At 48.2% G+C, this 26,304-nt stretch overlaps 1 protein-coding gene across 1 annotated transcript in view; it reads right to left on the minus strand.

Moving 5' to 3' along the window:
- XKR6 (XK related 6) overlaps window positions 1-26,304 on the minus strand; it is a 319,850-nt gene that overhangs the window by 26,837 nt on the left and 266,709 nt on the right. Inside the window, exon 3 of the mRNA XM_003944174.3 lies at window positions 1-9,141. This exon is cut by the window's left edge and continues 26,837 nt beyond it. Coding sequence (XP_003944223.2) covers window positions 8,177-9,141 — 965 coding nt within the window. The 3' untranslated portion in view covers window positions 1-8,176. The remainder of the gene's footprint in view (window positions 9,142-26,304) is intronic.

A 26,304-nucleotide genomic window follows, 5' to 3' on the forward strand; every position in this document is an offset into this window, starting at 1 on the left:
AGAAAGAGAAATTGGCCCTAAGAGTGACTTGACTTAGGTCTGTAGAAGGATAAAGTCCTGGACTTTTTACTTCCAATAACATGATCTGTTCTTGAGAATGTGCCTCTCCTTTCTTTAGATGTTTTCTCTGACGCTTTTATTAAAAAAAAAAAATGCTTAAGCACGTCACTCCGTAAAATCAATTTCCTCTGTTTGAAAAGAATATGTTTTTCTATTTCTGCCCCAGAGAGTATAGGAAGGAGTGACTAGATGGCCGCTAATGTTCTCCTCCCGCATACTTCAGGAAGCCTTCCTCTTCATCACTTTCTTCCAACCCATCTACTGAGTCCCGTTGTTCCCCGTGGCTCCATGTGTCCATCTTCAAAGTCAAATTTGGGACAGTTCATTCACCATTCATCCCAGTCAAAAGTAGGTGCTGATGAGAACGGAGAATCAGGTATGAGGGCTCATGCATTCTCTCCTTCTGTTACTATCAGAAATACCTTGTGGAAATAAACCATCCCAGCAGGACTTGACCTATCCACAGAACAGTCAGATGCACGGTCAAGCCCAAGTCATTCCTGAATTCCAGACTATGATCTTGTCCCTTGTGCTGTCAAAACAATAATATTAACCTCAGAGAGCAGGGTCAGAGCAGGAGGGAAAGGAGTTCTGGTCAGGGCTCCACCGGAAACGAGCAGGAGGCGTTGGCAGCAGCCACCGAGACCTGCTCGTGCGAGCTCCATCTCATTTAGAGATAGTTCCAGGATGGCCTTTTTTTCTGGGTGGGAATTTCTATAGCAAAATACACCCGAACTTTTTAAGGAAAAGGCCAGAGCCAGGTTGACTGATGCAGAATAGCTGAAAAAATGCAGAAAAATTCCAGAAGCTTCTGGAATTTTTCTTTCCAAGAAGATTCTCAGAACCGATAGAAAATCAGCCTCATGGCTGGCCCTCCTGGAACCCCAGTGGCTCCTGGGCTCCCACCTGCCCTCACTCCAGGTCCTGAGAAGAGTGGAGGCTCTCAGGACAGGTCTGTGTTCTTGCTCAGAGTGTATCTTGGTAGTTGAATTGATAACAGTCAAACCATAGTTCAAAAGAAAAAAAAAAAAAGGAAAGAAAAAGAAATTCAACGTAACATTTCCAATTTGAAGTATAAGAAAAGAATACCTGGATTTAGAAAAAAAAAAATTAGTGCTATTCTCCAGCCCTGTTTATCTCTGAATCCTTGCCTGCAGCTTTCACTCAAAGCACGCCAGGGAGGGAAGAAAACCCACATTTGGGACCCACGTTTTGACAGATGGAGCAATTGCTTAAAAAAACAAAAACCCAAAGACGTGGTGTTTTCTGTACTCTGCAGAGAGGGAAAGAGAAGGTGAGTCCATTTGATGAGGTGAGCATCGATATTGAAAAACAGTGTAAGGAAGAACAAAGGTGAGAGAGATTTCCTGAAGAGCTTGCAACCACCTTAAAAACAGTCTCCAAATACTTCCCATTCACTCCTCTTGTCTGCTCAAAGCTCAATGAATATCAGTGTTCAAATATATCCTTCCGTATATTTTCTCATACTTTAGGAAGAATTAACGTCGAGAGATTTGGTGTTAGAATTACAAGTGGCCGGCTTGAGTTAGGTGACTAGGGTACCACTGACCTGGGTTCACAGTGCTATGAAGTCTCTAAGAACTACAGGTATGTGAGACTCCTCCCTGTCCCGCTGTGCTCTCTGTTCATCCTGTGGCTTCTGGGTGCCATGGCACCTGGAAAACACTCTCTCCTCCTGTGGATCCATTTCCCAAGAAATGAAGTCACCACTTTTCCTCATATGATGACTTTGCTACAGGCAACAATGATGAATCCTCCAAGCATCCCTGAGCAGGAGAGAAGGAAGAGATTTGCCTTCTTTCTCTCCACTTTACAGATGGAGAAACCAAGGCACCGAGAGGTGAAGTGAGTTATCCATGATCACAGTGGGGACCCTGAATCAACCTGTGACACTTTCTGATCTTTCTGGGTCTAAAGGAAAGTCCCTAGGAAGTCTGCAGCTAAAACAAATCTCCTGAGCCCACTCTAGCCTGAGGATCCCAGTGCTATGCTGAAGATGGACAAGCAGACCAGGGGAGCTCATTTAACAGATGACGGGCTGTCTGTATCTGCCGTGACAGATTGTCCAATGTTGCATATAGAAGGATGTTCACTGGGTTACCAATTCACACCATACTAAAGGGAAGTTATTTCTTTGTCCTCGTTGGTTTGAGAATGATGTTTAGGAGTAGGGGTCTTGGGATTTTTGTTAGGGATTGACAAGGCCAGACTCTCCTCCTGGTACCTACGCACTGTTCTACATGTGATGGGGCAGCATGGGGCAGGTGTCCCTAGGTCCTGCCTGCTCATTTCCGATGTGGTCTATTCTTAGCCCTCAACACAAGGTGCTGGCCAAGAACACGGGGATCTCCCACGGTGGTCCGTCTGCTTCCCTCAGGAGCTGTCATTAATAGCACTCACGACCCTTGGCTCCAGGACATACCAGCCATGGCCTGCCAGCCAGTGCAAAAAAAGCCACAGGAGTAAGAAGCAGATGGTGCCAGGGAGAGCTGAACAAGGCAGACAGGACCAAGCGAGCCAAGGAAGAAGGCTGCAGCAGGATCAAGGCAGCACCCTTGTCTCTTGATATCTGGCCAACAGCACAAGATACAGTGTTTAAGCAAGAAGTGAAACGTTTAGAACAGCTAAGGATGGGTGAGAAAGGGGCTTGTGTTGCCACTGCAAGAATTCAGATTAAGCATCATCTTTTTTTCCCAGTGAAGAGGTGTAGGAAAAAAATCTCTGGGCGGGTAGAGTTGCCTTTTTACCTTTTTACATGTTTTGAAATTGGGAAAGGTACACATTGATTGAGGATGCTGGAAGAAATCCTCTTGCAAGCTCATGGGTTTATAACCTGTGATTGGCTGGCCCCTGCCATTTCCATGTTCTGGAGGTTGAACCGTGGGTGAGAATGGAATGTTGCTTCTACGACAGTGACCAGCTTGGGCTGAGGAGAAAGAGCAAGAAGCTTAAAGAAGTTCCCATCATTCTCATCTCATTCTCAGCTGGACCTTGATAAGAGGAACCAATATTGATTTATGTTCACTTCCTCAGGGGTAACTGTGTTGTGCTCCATGCGGCGGGGGTGTGGGGTGGGGGTGGGGTCTGCCCAACAGGGTCTAGTGACCAATCAATGTTTGAGAGTGAAATGAATACAACTGCTCCCGGTAAGACCGGCCCAGCCCCTGGGGTGAGCCCACCTCTCTGGGTCCTTCCGTTTCACTCCTGCAGGGTCTTTCCCAGGTCTACCTTAAGCTCCTCCAGATTTCCCTGCACAGAGAGGGTCACGTGGATCTTGGTGAAATTAATTACAATGAGCTCTCTTCCTTTTACACTATCCAAATTTAAATCTCAACCTCCTCAACCAAATCTGGTTGTGTTAATATTTTTCAGTTTGGCAAAGAAAGAATAGATTTTAGCTTCTTGGTAAGAAAATTAAATTAAGGGTACGCAAGGAGATTCCCCTCCTTCAATCATGAAGCCACCATCCAGAGCGGCTGTCATCACACATACAAGGGCTGGAAGGGCTCATTTTGAGTAAGAAGCCACTTTTCTTGGCAAAGAAAATGCTACCATCGGTGCCAAACGAATGTAGGTGACAGTCCCCAGCCCAGCTCATCTGAGCGAGCCAGGAGCATGAGAATATGGCCTGCGTCATTCTCTTCTAGGAGCTGATATCCTTTGCTCCATGCCAAAGGCTCTGAGCCTGCACACTGTTGTGCTCTTCTTGCTCTATCCCTGGATAATGGAGAGAGGAAACTGTGCTAAGGTCTGGGGGCATCAAGGCTTGGGGTTGGTTCTAGGCCTACGTGAGCAAGCAGCAGACCAGGTGGAGAGAAGGAAGGTGGTGTTTCCTCTGTCTGGCTTGTGAAGACTGCAAAGGGGTTTAGATGTACAGGAAGGAGCGAGGCTGTGCGGTTTCAAACCAGATCCGCATCAGAGACCTCCTCTTCCGCCCCTCTGTGCAGTGAGAGAAAAACTGGAGGAAGAATGGAGAAAATGATATAATTTGGTGCTTTTTAAAAACCTGTAAATTCTACTTTCTGAGAATCAGGCTTATATCTGGACAGGGTCAGACATCCGTGGTGTGAGACGCCCCCCAGCCAGAAGAATCACCTTCATGACCATGAGCCAGACAGGATCATGGGACTCAGAGGGGCCACGGCTGCAGAGGGACTGGGCTGGGGACATGAGGATCATCAAGTCTTGAATGATTCTGCACCTGGGGAGGTGTGGTGTGGGGGATGCCCAGGCCATGGGGAAATGTCATCTTCCCTGCCCAAGGCTGTGTTGTGATGGCAGCGTGTCTGGGCAAGGGAGATGGGTCCTCTTTCATTCTGGCTCCAGATCTGCTTGGGTGAGTGTCCTACCCATCTCATTCCTGGTACCCATCTTGTTGGCTTAGGCCTGACCCTGCAGAACGAGGTGACGCCCTCCAGAGGCAAGAGTGCAGGAAAGCGTTAGCAACACAGGAAGCTTTGGGGTGAGTGAGGCCAGTGGGGGCTGATCTGAGAGCCTGAAGCCTCCCCAGTACCCCTCCTCATAGCCTTAAGAGACATGGAGCTCCCATTCTGGATGTCAGGGACTCAGACAAATGGTAGATTAAATGCTGGTGCCCAGTGTGGGACAGAGTGACCCTGCCACGGGGCAGCCTTAAGTATCTGGGCTTTCAGGATCAAAGTCATCTGGGTCTTGAGACCGTCACCAGGCAGTTTCGGCACTCAATGTGTATGAAATCCTGCCTTGACGCCCAGGGCCAGCCACTGGAAGGGCAAGGGCCTGTGGGGAAGAGAAGAGCCCACGGGAGAAGAGAAGAGCCCAGGGGAGATAATGGCAGAGAGTTTCATGGTGGCTGGGAACATGGGGAGCGGCTAGAGGATGATGGTAAGAGCACAGCGATAGCCCGGTCCTTGCCGTCAGGTCTCCCCTGCCCCTTCCCTGCCTTGCTCTCTATTTTCCTTGCTTTTCTTTCTTCCTTTCCCTGCTGCTACTCACAGATACCTATTTTCATTTCCTTTGTGAAGAAAGCCCTGGCATGATGAAGGGATTCCAGGGAGGGGCAAGGATGCCTCTCCAAGCGAAAAGTGTGAAAATGGAGATTGCTGAAATGTCCTGTGATCTCATTGGTTCCTAGCAGCTAAGACCCTGGAGGCCCTCCCTGAGTTGGAAGTTGCCATCCCAACTCCTGGTGCTCACGGTCAGCTCAGCGTCCACCATTCTCTTTGTAAGTTTCATGTAAACGTGGCAGGATGCCCACACATGCGCTAAGTGTGCAAGAGAGAAAGAGAGGTGGCAAATCAAAACCTGTGACTGTGCTGAAACAAAAAGAAGAAAGGAAGAAATCCAAGAACAGACACACAAGCAGAAGTGGCAGGCGTCCCGAGGAGACACGTGAGAGTATTTCGAGGAAGATGCGTCAACAACAGATATAGGCCAGCTCCAAGTGCAAAGAGCCCCAGACCCAAGGCAGACAAGAGGTGGGACCCCACCAGCTAAAGCGGATGCCCCATCCTCCAATGGCCTCACCTTCCCCAGCCTAGCAGAGTACACCACGGAGCTCAGGTATGAAGCCCTTGCGAGGCAGCGTGCTGATGCAATTCAGAAAAGAGCCTCTGACTAGATTCCAATTCCCAAGTAACTCTCCAGGAGCCCACATGTGGGTCCCTTTGACGGGCATGCTGGGTCCTGCTGGCTGGTCTTCACTGCCGCCTGGCCTGTGTGTGCTCTGTTCATCCTGCTTCCTAGAGATGGGGGCTCCTCCTCCTCCTGCCCACCAGGGAGGCCTGAGGGAACCCCCGAGTGAGGGATGGGAGAGGACCACACCATGATGCTTAGTAAGGACGCATGAAGTCCAGGAAGTCCAGACAAAGAAGAGAGCATTCAGTTTCACAACTGATATTTGAAACTTGTTCTTTAGAAAAAAAAGGTTTTAGATAAACAATGAAAGGGGTGGGAAGGAGAAGCCTCACTGAATAATAATTGTTTAAAAATAAAAATAACTCCACAAACATTAAAAAATCCCTCAGTTATTGAACATCTGTTAAGAACAGTTCAATGTGAGGTGTTGCACCCTAAACAGGTATATTTGGAAAAAAAAATCGCAGCTACACACAGCAAAGACTAACAGTATTTACTTAAAAATATTGTGTGTGAGTCTATATATATATATATATATATATATACATATACATATGTGTGTGTATATATATATATACTTATATATATATCTTTTTTGTGATTTTTTTCTTTTCCTTTTTTTTTGTGCCCAAGTAGAGACACGATGGGATTGAAACGATGCCCTAGAACAGAAATATTCTTTAAAGAAACAATACTTTCAAAAATAAAACTTTTAAAAATGATTGAACATACTTGCAACACCTGCAGAAATTCAACTTGATACAATAAGAAAACAAACAGCAGAATCAAATCCTCACCCAAACAGCACGGCCTCTAAGGCCTGGAGTCCACTGCTGGTGTCAGCCTCACCACCCAAACCAGGGTTCGTGGGCAGGAGGCATCCCTTCCCCACAACTCCAGAGACCCCGCCCCCATGCTCTGCTGAACCAAGCCATAATCCAAGTCCGTCTTACATCAGTTTTTTATATCTCTGGCAAGACCTCGCAGCAGGGACACACACATATATATGTGTGCTATGGGCGCACACACACACACACACACACACACACACACTACACACACAAAATTTCCCATTCAACCCAGATGCACCAGGTGAGCTGAATGATTTTCAGCCAACCACAATGGTGAAAGACAGAAGCACCAAACAGTCTTTGAAATGGGTCAGTTATTACAATTTTGACTTTTTATATATATATGTGTGTGTGTGTATATATATATACACATATATATATATATACACACACACATATATATATGTTCTAGTTTTCCTCTTTGTGTTATTTTTCTTTTTTTAAAAAAAAGCACAAATGAAAAATGAAGAATTCTTTCCAGATCAATTTAAGGCTTCCCACCAAATGGAAACAGAAGAGACTTTACACAATATCACATGTGATAAATGTCTACCATTCACAGCCTTAAAATGATGGAACTAATTGTTGTTGCCAGTCACTGATTAAGTATTGTGCCTTTAAATTGATGTCATTCTTTTTGCTACTATGCTGAGTTTTATTATTACTGATTATGTATATAGAAATCTCCTTTAATTGGCTTTAGAATGTCCTGTCCTTACCGAATTATTGGGGTGGCCTTTTGTTTTGTTCTGGTTTGCTTTTCACTGGGAAACGAATGTGATTCTTGCTAGGCAAATGTTTAAAATGGCACATAGTCAGCCTTCAAGTAGCTTCTCCAGCCATTTGAGTTTCAAACAGCCCTTGAGCTCCTAGAAGGCTCTGCGAAGTGGGGAGAAGGTCAGGAGAGGAGCGGAAAAAACTGAATAAGAGGGAGGGGTTTTATGCGTTTGCTTTTGGTAAATTTGTTTTCTTCAATACAAATAATCAGATAGGAAGAATAATTGCTTTGTGTTGTATTTGTCGGTTGGTTTTTGTTACGCTTTTAGATTTGTTTCATTTAATTGTTTGATTTTCCCTCTCCTGGTGCAAAAATCACCAGAGAGTTTTGCATGAGAAAACGTGACAGTACTTAATGAAACTCAGCACCTAAGGGCATAAGGCAGTTGAAGGTTTTTGTTTGTTTGTGTTTTTGTTTTGTTTTGTTTTGTTCTTTCAATCAGCACCAATCCCATAAATGATCTACACTTGGTGTAAGGTAAAAAACTTTTTTTTTTCTCTTGGAGTGGAGACAACTCCTCCTTCTCCACTCTATGAACCATAGCGTGGGATTTTTCAATACTGTTTCTTATGTGTAAAAAACAAAAGAAAGGTTTTCTTTTTGTTTTTACTTACAAAACATAGAGAATATCTTTGTATACATACAGCGACTGGAAAGAAAGCTTATTTGAAGGGGTTGTGACTTATTATTTTTTTTTTGTAGTGGTGGTGTTGGTGTGGCGGTGATGGTAGTGGTGGTGGTGGTGGTGGTGGTTCTGTGTATTGGGGGAAGGGAGGGTTTTATTTCTTGCAAGCGGTGTTTACCGCAAACCAAACTTAAAGTCCCCTTCTCAACTTGGGTCAAGATGCTCTTAGAGTGAAGACTCATACTGTAGCAACTCATAGAGGAGTGGTCCGTCTCGATATCGAATGCCTACTGCGGTGGGGGTGACATACTGCAGAATGTTAATAGTCCTTCTTAGCCTCCTGTCTACAAAATGAGCATCCCAAGCTGGGTATCGCTTTCTTGGCATGTCAATCTTAATGAGGGGCCCTTCTGGGGGGTAAGGACGCCCCAACGGGGTAGGGGGCCCCATGGGTCTCACTTGGAAAACGGGCAAGCAAGTGTCAGCCGTGAGATCCTCCTGTTGTTCCGTTACGGCTCTGGTGGGCGTAACCTGGGTCCCCTGGTACCCAGGGGTCTGAGGCGCCATGGGCTCAACATCGGGGGGCAAAGGGATGCCCCAGAGCAGCTCGGCACAACAGGAGCTGGCAAGGATCTTAACTCGTGGCCCCATGGGATGCAGCACACCGTAGTATAAGAGCATCAGTGCGATCCCAGCCACAAAGCTAATAAAGACACAACACAGTGCTGGCACCGCATAGGAGTCAGTGGTCTCCGGGTCTCTATAAAAATACCAAAGGAACGTCAAGGCAGCATTCTCGGTCAAGACTATCGTATAATATGCAAACATTCGATATCGAGTCCGCCCTTCCTTGACGTTAAACCAGCAGAAAATGTACACAATCCCTACCACCATGTTGAAGAGGATCTCCTCCCACTTGGACATGCAGAAGTCTGTTCCGCCATGGATGATCCAGAAGGCCATGGCGCACCAGTGAACCACCACGAAGATCCCAAAATAGAGCTGGAAGATGGAAGCAAAGAGGGCAAAAGAGATCACTCGGGATGAGATGGTGAAGAGGCGCCAGAAGAGGTGGATGATAGCCCCTCTGTAGCTCATGCTCTTCTTGTCGTCCCTGGAGTCCCGCAGCAGCTTGTGATAGGAGGCTAGCACCCAAGCCAGGGACATCAGGGAAGTCACAGAGGAGACACCTGCCGGAAAGACACAAACCCACACAGTCAAAACCTGGGACATCAACCACAGGGCACAGAGAAGCTGCCGGCTGAGGAGACGCCCACACACACCACGATCTAAAGGAGGAGGGAGAAAGAAACACAGAATCAGGAACCGAACTTGGGGGTCACAGCTGCTCCCTATGCTGACGGCTTGGGAGATGGAGCTTTTGTTTTGACAACCCCATATGCCATTTTTGGGAGCTCAGTGGCTCAACGGTGATACTGAGCCCAGTGTGTTTTGCTAGGGGGCTGAGAGGCGGGGCCATCACATCTGCTGTAAGCAGGCCTTTGTGGGTTCCATCTTAAGGAATCAGGCAATCCTTGTGGCACACAGATGTGTGGCCAGTATTGGTGTCCCTGTTTCCAGCAGCCTGTGCTCCCGGAGTAATCACAATTCACTATTTCATCAATAGTGAAGACCAAGGGTTTACTCATTGCCCTGAGTTCCACACTGTTCTCCTCTGAGAAGGTGCTGGAATCACACTTCTGCCTTTTCCTCACTTTACTCAAAGTCCCAAGAGACCCCTTCCTGAACCTTCTTCCATTTAGCTTCTCCCCCACCTGCCACCCAAGGCCACCGAGATCCAGGACACTGGGATATCCTGCCTGTTTCACAGGCTGCCTCTCTCACCCACTCTGGTCTCCACTGGCCTCGTCACAATCCCTGCTGCTTTCTCCAACTGACCGCTGCTCAAGTGCCCCGAGGCCTTGACTTGTGAGGCCCCGTCCTTCTCTGGTTGCACTCTGGGTTCAACAGTGGTGTCACTTGGGCTTTAGGGTACCTCTTCCCCTCACTGGTTTTCTGAGGTTTCCAACGCCTCTGCATTTTATTCCCTGCATTTCCTACCACAATGGGCAAATATTCAGAGAGTTTGAATGTGTCTAATCCCAAGTCATACTCCTATTGCCATGGAGTAATTTCATATTCAACTCTGACTACTTAATATTTGCAACTAAACCAAATGAAAAACAATCCATTGTTACTGAAGCCTCTCCAAATCCACCCATGAACAGCCAGTCATTATTCAATCTCCACTCAAACGAGATTCTATCACCAGCCCCCAACTCTCCACGCTCCACACAGTCCATCTGGGGCCTCTTTTGTTGGTCTTTGTTGGTCTTTTCTTGCAAAATTTCACAACTAAATGTCAGTAAATGCAACAGGAGGCCTGAATGCTGTCCCACTGGCAATGACTCCTTACAAAAACCCTACGCTCCCACGGAGCACAATTCCCCCACAACGTTCTTCCAGGTTGAAATCAAAGTTACTCAGGCATCTTCATCTTCTCTCTTAAGCTCAAAGATCAGATCCAGAAGCCCCATTCATCAAAAGACCAATTAAACTTCCCCAGACCGCCAGGCTTCTGCTTGTCTCTCCCCGGAACCTGCCCCGTCCCCACAACTCTCCAAACCCCAAGGAGAATCCAAGTCCTCTGCATGTAACACTCTCCAAGCACCGGCTCTGCCTTGCCTGTCTCACAATGCCCCCTCCTTCCATCATCTCAAGTAATGCTCAAAGTCTTAGCTTGCAGAACAGTATGGGGCAATAACAAAACCCGTTAACTGTTGTAATAGACGTGTCACTTTTGTAGAAATAACAACCATGGGGATTGGAAACAAATGGGGCAACGCGATCCCAAGTTCTCCATGGAAATCTGTCTGGAAAACATCTAGAGAGCACTCAAGGCAACTTTTCTTTTGCTTCTCTAAAAAGTTCTGAACATGACCTGTGTCCTGCCTCACTTGTGGTACACACAAGGCATCTCACATGTGCCTGCAGTGGTGCACAGTGTTGGGTCAGTGAACATTTTAGTGCTCACATTGTCTGTTAGGCTGCAGCAGAGAGAACTCCCCTTAGGAGTAATGTGATGTAAGTTGTGGATTTCTGGAGGGCAGAGGATGTGCAATAACATTTTTCTTTTGAGATGGAGTCTCTCTCCGTCACCCCAGCTGGAGTGCAGTGGCATGATCTCGGCTCGCTGCAACCTCTGCCTCCTGGATTCAAGCAGTTCTCCTGCCTCAGCCTTTCGAGTAGCTGGGATTACAGGCACCTGCCATCATATCTGGCTCATTTTTGTATTTTTAGTAGAGACCAGGTTTTGCCATGTTGGTCAGGCTAGTCTCGATCTCCTGACCTCAGTATCTGCCCACTTTGACCTCCCAAAGAGCTGGGATTACGCATGAGCCACCATGCCCAGCCACAATTTTTTTTTTTTTTTAAATTTTGAGACAGGGTTTACTCTGTTGCCCACGCTGGAGGGCAGAGGTGTAATCATTGCTCAGTGCAGCCTCAACCGCCTGTGCTCAAGTGATCCTCCAATCTCTTATAGCTGGGACCGCAGGCCAGCGAGCCTGGCTACCTTTTATATTTTAACTTTTTTGTAGAGACAGAGTTTCTTTCCTCCTCTTCCTCCTCCTCCTCCTCCTCTTCCTCCTCCTCCTCCTCCTCCTTCTTCTTTTTCTTCTTCCTCTTTTTCTTTATCCTCTTCTTCTTTTTGAGACACGGTCTCACTCTGTCACCTAGGCTGGAGTGCAGTGGCACAATCTCCACTTACAGCAACCTCTACCCACCAGGTTCAAGTGATTCTCCTGCCTCAGCCTTCTCTGCAGTGGCTCACTTAGAAAATTTCCATCTTGTCTGAAGTCAACTCAAAAGTCAATGCATTCTCCTAGGTAAGAGCCAAACACACAGGAACTGGCTGTGGAGGCCCTCAGTGAAATTCCTGGACAGGCCTGGGAGCATCCATGGTTCCCTTCCACTTCCAGCTCCATCATTTTCTGCATTCTGAAGATCAGGCTGGAAATTGTTATACACTTCACGTTTGACTGTGACAAGTTCTCAGCAGTGACCTTCACAGCTCCCTTTCCTGGGTGCAGACCAGAAGGCAGGGCTGGCAGCATTCCTACTGAGCTGACCTTAGTGCAGTGCAGCTGGCTGGGAAGTCATGGGGCCAGAGCCCCTTGTGGCTGGGGAAGGGCAACTCCCCTGGGAAAGGCTTGGAGAGAGGGCCTTTGAGCGCTGATCCCCAGCCCTGGGGTCTCAGGTTCCAGAAACGGAATGGCCACACCTTATGACTGATGGCACAGAGCCAGAGGGGCAGTCATCAGGGAAGGTCCTGTTTGATGGTTTCAATGCCCAGGGGTCATGGCCAGTTGGGGCACTAAGCACAACTTGTGACTGTGGGCACCCCACCGAGTAAGGAGCACAGTGACAGGGCATCTTGCAAAGGATGAGATCCTAGAACCTGGAGGGAGCAGATGAGGTGAGAGAGCCAGGAGGTGCCGTGGAAGGGGTCAGGCCAGGCAGGGAGGCTGTGACCAGGATGGGCCAGGGTGGAGCTGCAGCAGGGCACCAGCCTACAGGAGGCCGGACACATCTCCAAGATGGGAACCTGAAGGAGGAAACAACGTCCAGAGCTCCCCGCAGGCAGAGCACAGCACGTGGGGAAAGGCATGCTCCAGAAAGCCACAGGAGTGCCTAGAAACAGTCACCAACTGCCCCTGTGTTTTGCAGAATGGGAGGTACAGGCCCAGCCATCTGCCTAGAGCATCAGCTCAGCCCCATCAACTCACATGTTAGAAACACACTTGATGAAGAGGGACCTAAGCATGGGGAGCAGGACAGGAGTGGGAAGAGCGAGCTGTGTGCAGCGCCCCTAGATCCCAGCTTCCTGCCTCTTTCTCCCCAGCTCCTTCTTCCCAGCTCGTTCCCATCAGTGGGTAGCCAGGGTCAACGTTCTCACATTTACACAGCACAGGCCCTGGGCCCTGCATCCTCTCCTGAAGCTGTCCTTCCTCTTCTTATCGCATCTTCTTCAAGCTTCCAGAAGGTAGCCACTTGCTCTCCTCACCCTCCTGCCACTCGCTTTCCTCCCAACTCAGGCCCGGTGGAGAGCTGTTGCTCAGATCGCGCAGCATGCAGAGGACTGCTTCTGTGCCTCTCGTCCTGCCTCTGTGTGACAGTTGGGAATGGGATCTGCTCTGTCCTTCTTCACACCCCACCCTTAGCTGTCCCCCAGCTCTCTTTCTGCCATTTCTTGAGCTCTTTATGGTGGCCTTTTCCTGCCAGGTTTCTTATCCCCATATTACAGATGAGGAAACTGAACCAGCAGTGAAGAGACGTGGATGTGGCCACAGCCATATCCTGACACTTGCATGCTCACCTAACTTCTATGGCGTTGTACCCCAGTGGGCCGGGCCCCCAGAGGTGCCCCAGACAAGACACAGGCTTAGCTGGTTATCTGTTGGTCTGCACATCAAGGACCAACATCTTCCTCTTGCAACCCTGGCCCCCGCCCCTCACTCCCTGCCTCCCTCCCAGGGAAGCTAACATTTGGGGGATCTCCACCATCTGCTCTTCAAATTCCTATTTTGTATTTCTCCCAAACTGAGTTCCTTTTAGACAGCACTTCTTCCCTTTCCATCTGTCAAACTTCCCTCTGTCTTCCCACATTTAAAAAAAGTCCAGTCTCTTCTTGGAAATGTTCTCAGAAAAGTATAAGGCAGCTGCGTCCACTGCCTCTCTAAGCGTAATCCACTGTCTCCCATCCTCATCTCCACCCAGGAGACACGGCAAGAGAGTGACATGACAAACGTACTTTCCTATTTGGGCAACCAAGACGGAAGGAAACAAGGATCCTGATGCCTTCCGTGAGCCAGGCTCAGAGCCGTTAAATAACCTGCTCAAGGCCACACAGCTAGTAAGCAAGAGAGCTCATACTGAAACCCAAGACCGTTTCACTCCGCAGAATCAGGATCTGCATGTGCTGGAGCTGGCCAATTGTTAAACCGTGGGCTGCCTGATGTCATGTTGCAGGCTTGAAATCATCACGGTGGGAGTATTTACACCGCAGCAATTGGCAAATGCTACAAATCAGAGCTCCACCAAATCCTGCTAAATGCTGGTTGTTAAACATTTACCAGCATACCACTGGTCAGGATCTCATCCTTCTTGCAAAGCATGGTGGGTGTCTATGCAAATTAGAAGGGCTTGTCTCCAAAGGGCCCTACTCCACATTCAGTGGTGTATGTCTAAATGTGGTCTTCACATGCAGGGCACTACCTGGCTATCAGTCAGAATTAAATTCCTTAGTGCTAATGAGAAAGCAACAAAGAAAGCAATCTTCTTTTAAAACTTTTGCTGAAAATATATACACAGGAAATATTAGGCTGGTGCAAAAGTAGTTGTACTTTTGCCATTTCAATGGCAAATAATTTCAGGTCTAACGGGTTGCTTTGAGCAGTCTTTCATAAGTGCTGACATACTCATTTTCATTACATTTCTGTACTTAAGAGGGTGAGATCCAGATGTGAGATTTCCACATAGGGTCACTTTAATGCACCTCTGACATCTCCAGATGTACCCTTAAGAAGGGTCAAAGAGAAGAGACATTAACCACATCTGTGGCCCTAACCCTCAGCACGGACATACATGTGGCTGAGGGGATCAGGAAAAACCCAAAGCTGATCAAAGTGGCCTGGTGTAAACATGAGAGAGGAGGATTTGGCCATCTCAGGAAAGCCAAAATCTGAGCCATCACACCATACCCTGGCTGGACAAAAAGCTCTTTACCATAAACAAGATGGACCAAGGGAGAAAGAATTTAAATCTGGCCACTACGGAGGTAGTTTTTGTCACAGAGCATGAGGTCTTACCATGGTTTCTATGAAATCTCTCTCTTTTTTTGGCCTCTGAATTCATGCATATCATGTCATCTGCTAATTTCTAGTAAGTTCAACAGTGATAACTTTCCTCTATTGAACAGCCACCTTGACCCAGACTCTATGCTAAGCACTGCACATAAATTCACTCAGTTGTTCTTCCCTACCATGCTATCCACAGCAGTAGGCTGATTTCAAGGTGCAGAGACTGACCTTCACAGGCTAATTAAGTAACTTTTCCACATCAAGCAGTTAAGAAGTTCTAGAACTAAAATGCGAACACAGGCCTGTCTGAATTCCAAACTCAGATTATTTTTTGAATCACTGGGAAGATCTCTCTCCATCCTCAACCAAAAATTAAAGAATGAATACTGAGGCTTATACATCAGTTTCTTATTAATTTGGTTATCACATGTCAGCCCGCTGATTATCTCTGTGAGTACTGACAAAGTCAAATTTGTAGGTCTACACAGCTGAGGACCCACCCCTGGGAGGCCCTGCCTGAGTGTTCAAGCCACTGCAAAGCTGGTGACACACTGTTCCATCTCTCTTGCCTGAGTGGCTAGAATAGCCTCCTAACTGGCCTCTCTGCATCTGCCCTCATCCCAGCACTCTATCTACCCTACAGCAGCCAACATGATTAAGCTACAAGGTGCCCCTCCACGTGGCTTCCTGTGCCTGGTAGACCATCAGGGCTCACTGATTTTCAATGCCTTTTGTGTGGAAGAATGTACACGCCACCCTGCTGGACCGAGGTGTGGCCAGGCACATAAACAGAAGGACCATGTGGCCCTGCCAGGCAGAAGAACATGCTCACCCATGCTCCAGGAAGAGACTGATCCACAGGGACCCTTGACTCACTGGCAACAAGCATGAAGTAAATCGAAAATGAGGCCAGTAGAACTGTATAGGTATTTTAAAGTGCAGCACAGCCAGCCTGTTCTCATGGATGTGCTAAGTCACCCCAGGTAAAAGCCATAGTCCTTAGAAGGGCCGGCAGGGCTGTCCTGGAATCACCCATGGAACCAGCCTGCTCCCCCTTCCCAGGAATCTCTGCCTACTACAGGTTCAAATCTAAGCTCTTCCTGTAGCATCAAGGCGTCTGTCAAGTCCCCTTTGCCCGCCCTGGGGACCTCTCCTGCTGGCCCCTCGGACATGCTCCAGCCACATTTGCACTTGCTAGTTCCTCTGCCTGGAATGCTCTTCCCCCGCTATCCCTACATTGTCACACAAATGTCACCTTCCCACCAAGACCTTTATGCAATGATCAGCTTCTCAGCCAGGCCCCCCCCCCCGCCCCCCGCCATCACCACACTTAAAACTGCAACTCCCTGCCATGGTTTGAATGTGTCCCTCAAAAGTTCATGTGCTGGGAACTTAATCACCATTGCAGCAGTGAGTTAAGAGGTGGGGCCTTCAAGAGGTGATTAGGCCATGGGGGCCCTGCCTCTTGAATGGATTGGTGCAGTTAACACAGAAGTGGGTTAGTTATCCGGGGAGTGGGTTCCTGACTTTAGAAAAGTAGTTTGGGCTGGGCAAGGTGGATCACGCCTATAATCTCAGCACTTTGGGAGGCTTGAGGTAGGTGGTTCGCTTGAGGTCAGGAGTTCAAGACTAGCCTGGCCAACATGGCAAAACCCCATCTCTACTAAAAATACAAAAACAATTAGCTGGGCATGGTGGCACGCACCTGTAGTCCCAGCTACTTGGGAGGCTGAGGCAGGAGAACTGTTTGAACTGGGGAGGTGGAGGTTGCAGTGAGCTGAGATTGCGCCACTGTATTCCAGCCTGGGCAACACAGCAATATTCTGTCTCAAACAGAAAAGTAGTTTGGCCCGAGCTCTGTCTCTCCCCACTCCCCGCAACTCTTGCTATGTTAAGACACAGCAAGGAGGCTCTCACCAGATGCAGCTCCTCAGTCTTCAGCTTCTCAGCTTCCAAAACCATGAGCCAAATACGCTTCTATTCTTTATAAATTACCCAGTCTGTGATATTATAGCAGCAGAAAATGGACTAAGATTCCCCTCAAGACTCCCTCCTGCCTTCTTGCTTTTTTTTTCACCATAGCATTTTGCACCACCTTGATCAACCTTTTTCTCTTACTTATTACTTTCAGATTTTTAGTTTTACTATGTTCCACGGTGAATGTTAGCTCCTCAAGGGCAGTGCAGGGATTTGGTCTGGTCCCTCTGGAATTACATGCAACATTGTGTGGGTATTTTTGTCATGAAGGAGTCCACAGCTATTCTTGGATTTTTTTTTTTTTTTTTTTTTTTTTTTTTTTTTTTTTTTTGAGGCAGAGTCTCACTCTGTCACCCAGGCTGGAGTGCAGTGGTGCGATCTTGGATCTTGGGGATTCTTAAGCAGGCAAACAAGGGAAGGGATCATGACCCCCTCCCTAGCCGCCCTGACCTCCCACAGTGCTCTCCACATGGGGGAAACGAAGGTCCCTGGGAGCAGTCATGTATGCCTTTGTCACTTAGGAAGAAAACTTTGGGCTTAAAGACAAGTAAGAAAAGGAAGTCGATTTACTGAGTGTTTCAGTGCATCAGACATTATGCCAGACTCTGCAAACCTTATTTCATTTAATCTAATAGAACAGTAATCTTATGAGAATGCCTGTCATTGTCCCTATTTTACAGAGGAAGGAATTGAGGCTCAGACAGGTAGAAAAATTGGCCTAAGGTTACTGTATTAAGTAAGTCTTTTTATTCTGAGGCTTTCACATCTGAGGGAGGAGAGGCTGGCTGACCCTGGAGGAAATGCCCCACCCAGGGTTAGCCAATTCTTAGTGAACCTAAAAAAGCTCTCTGTGAGCATGCCTTTTACATGCAGACCAACTCATCCAGACCCCCAACTCCCAACCACCTCATTTATGGGCTCCCACTCTCTGGGTCACTATCCAACTATCCTCATCTCCCCAGGGCCAGGTACCAGACAACTACAGACAACCCTGAGGCCCCAGGGCTGTAGCAATGAATCAGACTAGCCATCCAAAGCCGGCCTCCTGGCCTTACCTGCTCCTTCCTGTGGAGAGCACAGCAGGAGCCTTTGCTCATAGCTGTCCCCTCTCCCCCTCTGTCTCCTGACTCCCTTGGGTGCTTCTCTGTGTGCCCCCTGCACTGTGCCGTGCCGTGTAACCCTCCTCTTGAGATCTGTGAGTATATTAAACTATCTTTTCCATGGCGGCTGCCTTGATCTGTTGGTTCTATCAGACCTAAATAATAATAAAGCCTGTATTTTGAAACATAAAATTAGCAAGCTCTTGGAGACGGGATTCACACCCGATACACCCAAGATGACTTTGATGTCCAAGGCTCCAAATGCCGGGGAGTTACAAAGCTGAAAGCCCTTCCCAGCAGGCTCAAATCCAAGCTCCCATTCATGGGGCCCAGGGCTTCTGTGTCTGGGTCAGGCTCCTGGTCCCATGGTCAAGATTTAGTCACAGTAATTGGCTTGCCGAGACATGAGGACAAAGTGGTTCTGAGGATGTGCTCCAGAGCCAGGCTAGATGCCACCCTCCTTCCTGCCACATGAGGCTGGATACCATCCCCATTTCCTCATCTGCAGAAAGGCAATAATAATTGAGTACCTCTCATGAGGGTGGTGTGAGGATGAAAGGGCAAGTGGCCACGAAAGGGCTTAGCTCAGTGCCTAGCACAGAGCAGCGTACATATACAGGTGGGTGCTAAGAGAGAGGCACAGATCACATACAGATGCCATGTTTGTTCTTGCTCATGTCATTCCCTCTTCGTAGAATGATTTGCCTGATCTTTGCTTGGCCATCTTCTCCTGCTCATCCTCCAAGCTCAGCCCAGGCATCGCCTCCTGCTGGGGCCCTCCTCTGAGTCCCTAAGATACATAGATTCTCCCCTCCATGCTCTCAACAGCACACTACGCATTTCTTCTCCATGGCCAGTTTTTAATTTTATTTTACTTTACTATTATTTTTTAAAGACAGAGTCTTCTTCTGTCACCCAGACTGGAATACAGTGGTGTGATAATGGCTCACTGTAACCATGAACTCCTGGACTCAAGCAATCCTCCCACCTCAGCCTCCTGAGTAGCTGTGACTATGGGTATGTGCCACCACACTGGCTTTGTGTGTGTGTGTGTGTGTGTGTGTGTGTGTGTGTGTAGATAGCGGGGGTCTTGCTGTGTTGTCTAGGCTGGGTTTGAAGTCCTGGCCTCAAGTCTTAGTCTCCCAAAATGCTGGGATTACAGGTGTGAGCCATCATGCTTGGTCATAGACACTATTTCATAGTCACACTTTCCGTGCACTCTCCCTCTCTCCTTTCCTTAACTGTGACTTCCCTGAGGACAGCGCTCACATTTATTCTCAAGGACAGAAGCACTGTCTTATCCATTCCTGTGACCTCCATGCCAGGCACAGAGAGAACACCCAACAAATGATTTCTTAGATGATGAATACACAGCCACATTTTCCCAATCAATGCCACAAATGTGAAATCCAGGTGGTGACACTCTTGATGCCCTGACCACAGGATGCTGTGAACAGAACCTCCTTTCTCTGCTATCCTCCCTGGATTATCTGAGGCCAGCAGGGCACAGCTCCTTTAATTGCTCAGTAAAATCAACTTTCCCCACTGTGATAGTGTCCTAAGGCTTCTGTAACAAATTACTACAAACTTAATAGGCGAGAATACAAATGTTATTAGCATATAATTCTAGAGGTCAGAATCTGTAATGAATTTCACTGGTTCAATACTGAGCTATGAGCAGGGCTGTGCTCCCCCTGGAGGTTCTGGGGGGCAATCTTTCCTTGCTTTTCCAGCTTCTAGACCTGCCTGCATTCCTTGGCTCATGGCCCCTTCCTCCATCTTCAAAACCTGCAGCATAGCATCCTCCAGTCTCTCTTTTGGCTCCCTTGTCACACTGCTTTCTTCCTCTCTGATCTTCTGGCTCCTTCTTATGAAGATTCCTGTCATTATATTGAGTCCAACTGGATAATCCAGAATATTCTTCCCTTCTCAAAAATCTTAATTACATCTGCAAAGTCCCTTTTGCATATAAAATAACATTTATAGTTTATGGGGGTTAGGAGGTAGACATCTTGTGGGGCCATGTTCAGTCTACAACAACCACAGTCACCCATTTAACAGCAAGGCAATGGTTCTCAACCGAGACTGTGCCACTGCACTTTAGCCTGGGTGACCAAAGAAGACTCCGTCTCAAAAACAAACAAACAAACAAACAAAAAAACAAAAACAAAAAAAAAGAGAGAGAGGTGTGTATAGAGAGAGTGTATGTATATATAGAGAGGGTGAGTATGTGTATATGTAGAGAGGGAGGGTGTGTGTGTGCGTATAGAGAGAGGTTGAGTATACATATACATAGAGGGTGAGCATATATATCTATATATGAGAGGGAGGATAGGTGAGTATATATGTGTGTGTGTGTGTGTGTGTGTGTGTATACACACACAGAAAGAGAGAGAGGGTGTGTGTGTATACATATATAGAGGGTGAGCATATACATATATAAAGAAAGACAGGATGTGTATATATAGAGAGGGTGAGTATATATAGAGAGAGGTTGAGTATACATATACATAGAGGGTGAGCATATATATCTATATATGAGAGGGAAGATAGGTGAGTATATATATGTGTGTGTGTGTGTATACACATACACAAAGAGAGAGAGGGTGTGTATGTATACATATATATAGAGAAGGTGAGTATATATAAAGAGAAAAAGTGTATATGTATGTATATATACATGTGTGTATATATACACATATAGAGAAAGAGGCGGTGCCTATAATATAAAAAGAAAAAGAGGGTGTGTGTGTCTGTATGTGTATATATATATACATATGGAGAGAGAGAGAGAGAGAAAGGAGAGTATATATCTATAGAGAGAGGGTGAGTATACCTATGTAGAGAGGATGAGTGTATATACATATGCATATGAGAGAGGGTGAGTATATATAGAGAGGGTGTGTATGTACATATATATATATAGATAAAGAGAGACAGGGTATGTATACATATATATAAAGAGAGGGTAAGTATACATATACATAGAGAGGGTATATGTATATATATATATATATATATATATACACACAGAGAAAGAGGGTGTGTTTACATATATATAGTGAGTATATATAGAGTATATGTCTATAGACAGAAAGTGAGTATACTATAGAGAGAGGATGAGTGTATATACATATATGCAGACAGAGAGATAGGAGAGAAAGAGGGTGTGTGTGTCTGTGTATATATATAGAGAGAAAGGGTGAGTATATATATAGAGAAAGAATATATATCTATATAGAGTATATCTATCTATCTATATATACATATATATCTATACAGAGAGAGGGTATGTATGTATGCCACTGTGTGTGTGTGTGTGTATAGTCTCTGTATTTATACTCAAAATATATTGAAATTACATTGTTCATATACTTGTTCATTGCCTGCCTCCACTAAAATGTAAGCCCCAGGACGACAGAGGCCCGTTGGCCTTGCTCATCTCTGTACTCCCAGAGCCTGGCTAGGGTCCCACAGCATCCTCTGTGGGAGATTAGGCAAATACGATGATTTCCAATTTATAAGGCGACAATGAAGCTCACAGAGGTTAACCGTTACCCTGCCCCTTAGTGAGCTTTTCAGCCGCGAGTGCCCTGGGCGGCGCAGCCTGCCAGGTGAAAGCACTTGACTCAGCCAAAGCCTTGGTAAGGATAGAGGCTGTGTGCACCCCTCAGCCACGGCTGTTGAACGCTTCCTTCCCGCCAAGATCAAATGTCATCACTTCACCTCCTAACACCCCTCTGTGATCGAAGAGATCACCAGGGTTTACAAACACCATCACTGAGGCTCAGTGAGGGGGAGGGACCTGCCCCAGTGCATGCAGCCGTCAATGCAGAGCAGGTGTGCAAAGCCAGGCCCCTCCAGCCCCAACTAGGGGCTTCACGTGCTGTTCATGGGAGGCAGATTTTCTCCCAGCTGACATGAAGGCTGTGGAGGTTCCTGATAAGCAGAGAAGGACCCAAAGTCCTTGGCGACTGCTGGTGAGGTCGGGGGTGAGGAAAAGGATGGGGTCCCAGCAGCAGCCGGAGGGAGGAGGATCTGGGCTGGGGGCCCCAAGATTATGTTGCAGATAACAGGCTTCAGAAGCCAGCAGCACTCGCGCCAGGGCCTGGCGGCCGGGGGTGGAGGGGTGCAAGAGGCCGGGGCTGCATCAGGACTCACTCTCCTTTGGTCAGGTCCAGGCCCAAACCTTGCCTTGGGATGGCCCTTGGGCACATTCCAGACCCCTGGAACTCCTCTGACCCACCAAACACCTCAGACTGGTCCAGAATCGAACAGGTCAACGGGAGTAAGCTTCCCAGATGAAAAAGGTGAGGCTCAGAGAGTGCCCCCAACCCCGACTCCACCATAATCACCGCCTGTAACATTGCTTACCTGTCTTGGCAAGGCAGGGTGAGGGACAGCTCACAGGGGGTCACCCCAGGTGTCCCTTTTGGAGCCTCTTCCCGAGTAGTGCATCCCCAGTCGTGAGAGGGACAGAAACAAGACGACAGTATTCGTGCAACTCCTGGGCCTTCCTTGCTCAGGTTCGTAAGGAATGGCAAAGATCTTCTGGAGATCATTTAGCTATGGTCTTTCCTGCAGCTGGAGGCTCCCACGAGGTCTCGGGTTCTTGAAAGCCTCTGATACGCGTGTCAGTAATGAAGGGCCGCTGCTGCCTACATCTTACCATGACTTCCCTACACTACACTCCTCTTCCTTAGGCCAGAGCTGAAATGGGCTTCAGGAGGCCCTTCTCCTCGTGTTTTTCTGAGACCCAGAGAAGATGAGATTGGGGAGACCTGAGCAGTCTCCCCCGCAGCGTCCTAGCTCAGCTGACTTGTGAGAGGGGCTCCTTAACTCCGGGATTCCCCATGTAGGAAAGCAAGGGAAATCTCACAGAAGACCAGCTCCCTGGGCAAGACCCCAGGCAGGCCGGGATGTGGAAGCAGAGGGCACCCCGCTGGCCTCCTGGGGAGTTCCTGGTTCCCAGTACAGACATCCCCCTCCTCTCTCCCTCCTGGCTGCCCTCAGACACTAGGAGCTCTCCCTTTGCTCAAGGCCTTTGTCCGGGCCACTCCTCCTTCCCAGGACACTGTCCTCCAGCCTGGCCACCTCCCCTCCTGCACATCCTGGCCCCACCCTCACCTCAGTGGTGCCTTCCTGGTTTCCCTGTTGAAGGCCAGTAGGGAGCTGCACATGGCTATTCACTGCACACCGCTCGGCCTCCCTTCCTTCTCTTCCAGCTTGCTTGCTCTCCATGCACTCCATTTTCTAATAGTAGTGAAAACACTTGCTTTGTTTATTGCCCATCTCTCTCTCTCTCTCTCTCTCTCCATGAAGCAGAAGCTCCATGAGGGCAGGGTTTTCTGTTTTGCTCATTGCTGTATCTGTCCCCAGCTCTTGGAACCGTGCTAGCCACCTAGTAGGTGATTAGTGAAGTTACTGAATAAGAATAGTCAATGATCCACCTGCAGCAGCTGCTCAGGCTCTGAACTTACCGCCCTCAGAGCCGCCCCACGAAGCCACCTTGCTCCCTCGCACTGGCAGAGGAAGACTGGACTCATGTCCCTCCTTCCAGCATTTCATATGCAAACATTTACACGTGCCCAGTTGCTACTTCATCTGCATTCACTGTCATGAACCCCACTGAGTTTGCCTTTCTCCCTTTTTCTTCTGCTTCAAGAACCCTCCCTCTCGCCCTTGGTTGGTAGGGCGACCTCAGTGCAGGCCTCAGAACAGCATGCAGGCTCAAGCCAGAGGCGCGCGGTGCAAGGATTAAAAGTTCTGCAAACTCAGTTTAACAGGGTAATCGTCTCAGGCATTGTTTAACAAGAAGCTGCTTGGAGCTGGAGCAGGACTTGAAATAAACGTCAAGCAGATTCCTAACGGCATCTCCTCAAAACGAGAGGCGAAACATAGAGCTGGAGGAAGACTGTCCTTGGGAGAAATGGCAGAGGCCAAGCCCGTGTTCTGGCAGGAGAGGCAGGCAGGTCTGCACTGCGTCTCTCTCCATCTTGGCTGTGGGTGAAGGTGCGAGCCAGCTGGGGAAGGGGGTCAACAGGGAGCTGTGGATCTTTCCCTTGATTTAACTGCTCAGGGCCGAGGCACAGCAATGCCATGAAGTGCCCGGAGGTGGGGCTCGTGTGGTGACAGATGTGTGCGCCGCGAGGTCTGAAAGCTCAGAGTGTTCCTCAGAGACGCCCAACCTCAAGATCAGCACCACAAGCCATGGAGAAGGACGGGCTCCGCTCCACTCGGGATCCACCAGGCAGTGGGGAGCACCAGCCAGAGGCCAGGACATGGGAACCCCCTGCCAGTCTGGCCAGGTGCCTCATTACGCGGTGTTCAACATAGTGGATCAGTTGTTTTTGGAACAAATTTCACTTCTCATTCCTAAGGAAATGGAAAATTCATGGCTCAGGTGCTGAGCTCGGATCCAATACCTTCACCTCACACAGCCAAATCACCACCCCTTTCCGGGTGGCAGCTTCACCCTATTTTAATCAAGATCCCAAGGGTTGAAATAATCACCTTTTGTGTCCTTGATTTAGAGGGTGACAGCTAATGTCCCGTCTGAGTAGGGCTGGAAAGAGACAAAGTATTTTCATATAAGAAAAAGGAAATCTCCTACAAAGAGAGATGTGGATGTCTTTCACTGTGGGGAGAGGAAAGACGGAGGCCATTCAACTGATCAACTGATCCAACCACCAAGAGCCGGGCCCCCAGGCCCTCCCTCCACCTGAAGATGGAAGCAGGCTTTACCCACAGAAGGGACACTTGGCCAGGGAGACGGAGCAGTGGGGCTGATGCTTCCTGTGGGATGCTTACATCCTCACCAGGGAAAAAAAGAAGCAAGTGCTTGCCAGGTTAGAGCCAAAGAGAAAGGCACAGACATTTTTGCCTAATGGGAGCAGAGAAAAGTAAACCAACACTCGCCCTTCTGAGTTATTTAGATGCCGTCAGTCCGAGCGCTCGCTGGAAAATGAGGTGAATGTGAAGCTCAAACACAGGCCTCTGGAAGGGCTTTTGACAGAAAAGGAGCCTGCAAGTAAAGGTTAGAAAGAAGAAAACTAGCAAGGAAGTTAGCCCTAAAGAGACACAAAGCAGGATCCCTAATTGTCTCTTAAAGCTCCAGGTCTGTTTAAAGGAAAACCAGTGTTTATATGCACAGTTTATGATGTTCTCATGCTTCCCTGTCTTAGCAAAGATGCTTTTTTATGGCGCAGATGTGGTACTGGTACTTGTGGTTATGGATGTCTATGTGGGGAGTAGGGAACCCTCTGGGAGAGGCATGGCATTTGGACCATGTCTAGGTGCTGTGTGATGTGTTCCACTGCGGGCCGAGGGTGGCAAAAGTACAGGAGGCTTTCCATAGTACCCTCCTTGCCGTGTGACCTGGGCAACTTCCTTCCCTCTCTGTGCTTCACCTTTCCTGTGTTGAACGGGGAGGGGGACTGGATGGCCTGATGGGCAGTGTCTTCCTCATCTCCACTCCCAGGAGCTCCTGGCAAGTGCTCTGTGGTGGAGTAGGACCATGCGATTTTATGCAACATGTTGCGGTCTGCTTTTGATCATCTCTGAGAAAATTCCTCGTTCTAGGAAAAAGTGTGTCCTCAACCTGTGTCCCCTGAGCAGGGCTGGCCTACATGGCACCAGCTGACCATGTTCTGGGGTCAGGGGTCACTCTAGGTTCCAGCCCCAGCACAAGCTGTGATCCCATCTGAGGATGCACAGTCTCGCCCTCTGCTGAGTTAGAGTCGGAGGGGCACACAATGGCTCAGAGGCTATCTGAGGGCACCTGGGGTTTCCTCCGAGAGTTCCTGGGGTACCCTGGTTTTTCAGGGCCGGAGAGATATAAGGAGACCAAAGAAACATGCACATATTGGAAGTGCAGGGCACTGGGCTTTCACAGCGCGCCGCTCACTAACTGAGGCAGTCACCTTGGCCTCGTCCCTTGATCACTCTGGGCTTCAGCTTCCTCATCTGGAAGAGAAAAGTGTTGAACTACACATTTTCTCAAACCCTTGTTTCCAGCGCAAAGATGCTGTGCTTTTGCATGTGGGGAGACAGGTAGACATGCAGCCTTAGAAGATGCTAGAATATTGTTATCTATCAAAAAATCTCAGGGTCTTCCAAAGTTTTGAGGCCAAAATGGTAACAGTATCAGCCCACATCCATCTCCTTCTCCAGAGCCACCCATCCTGTCCTCAAGTCTTCGCCTGGGTAAGCTCTTTTGACCTCTGGGTCAGGATAGAAATGATCTCCAAGGAAAGACCAGGTAAAGGGTGGTGAGCTCATGTGTGTCTTTCTCACTCGAAGGGTCCTGGGGAGCTGGAGGGTCCTGGTCCCAGACCCATCCCCTTGCCTCCTGACCAGGCCAAGCTTGGCTCTGTAGGAAGACAGTGAGGTTTCCCTGTGTATGCTTGGAAGAGGC

Source organism: Saimiri boliviensis, chromosome 13, assembly GCF_048565385.1.
Source record: "Saimiri boliviensis isolate mSaiBol1 chromosome 13, mSaiBol1.pri, whole genome shotgun sequence".
Lineage (NCBI taxonomy): Eukaryota > Metazoa > Chordata > Mammalia > Primates > Cebidae > Saimiri > Saimiri boliviensis.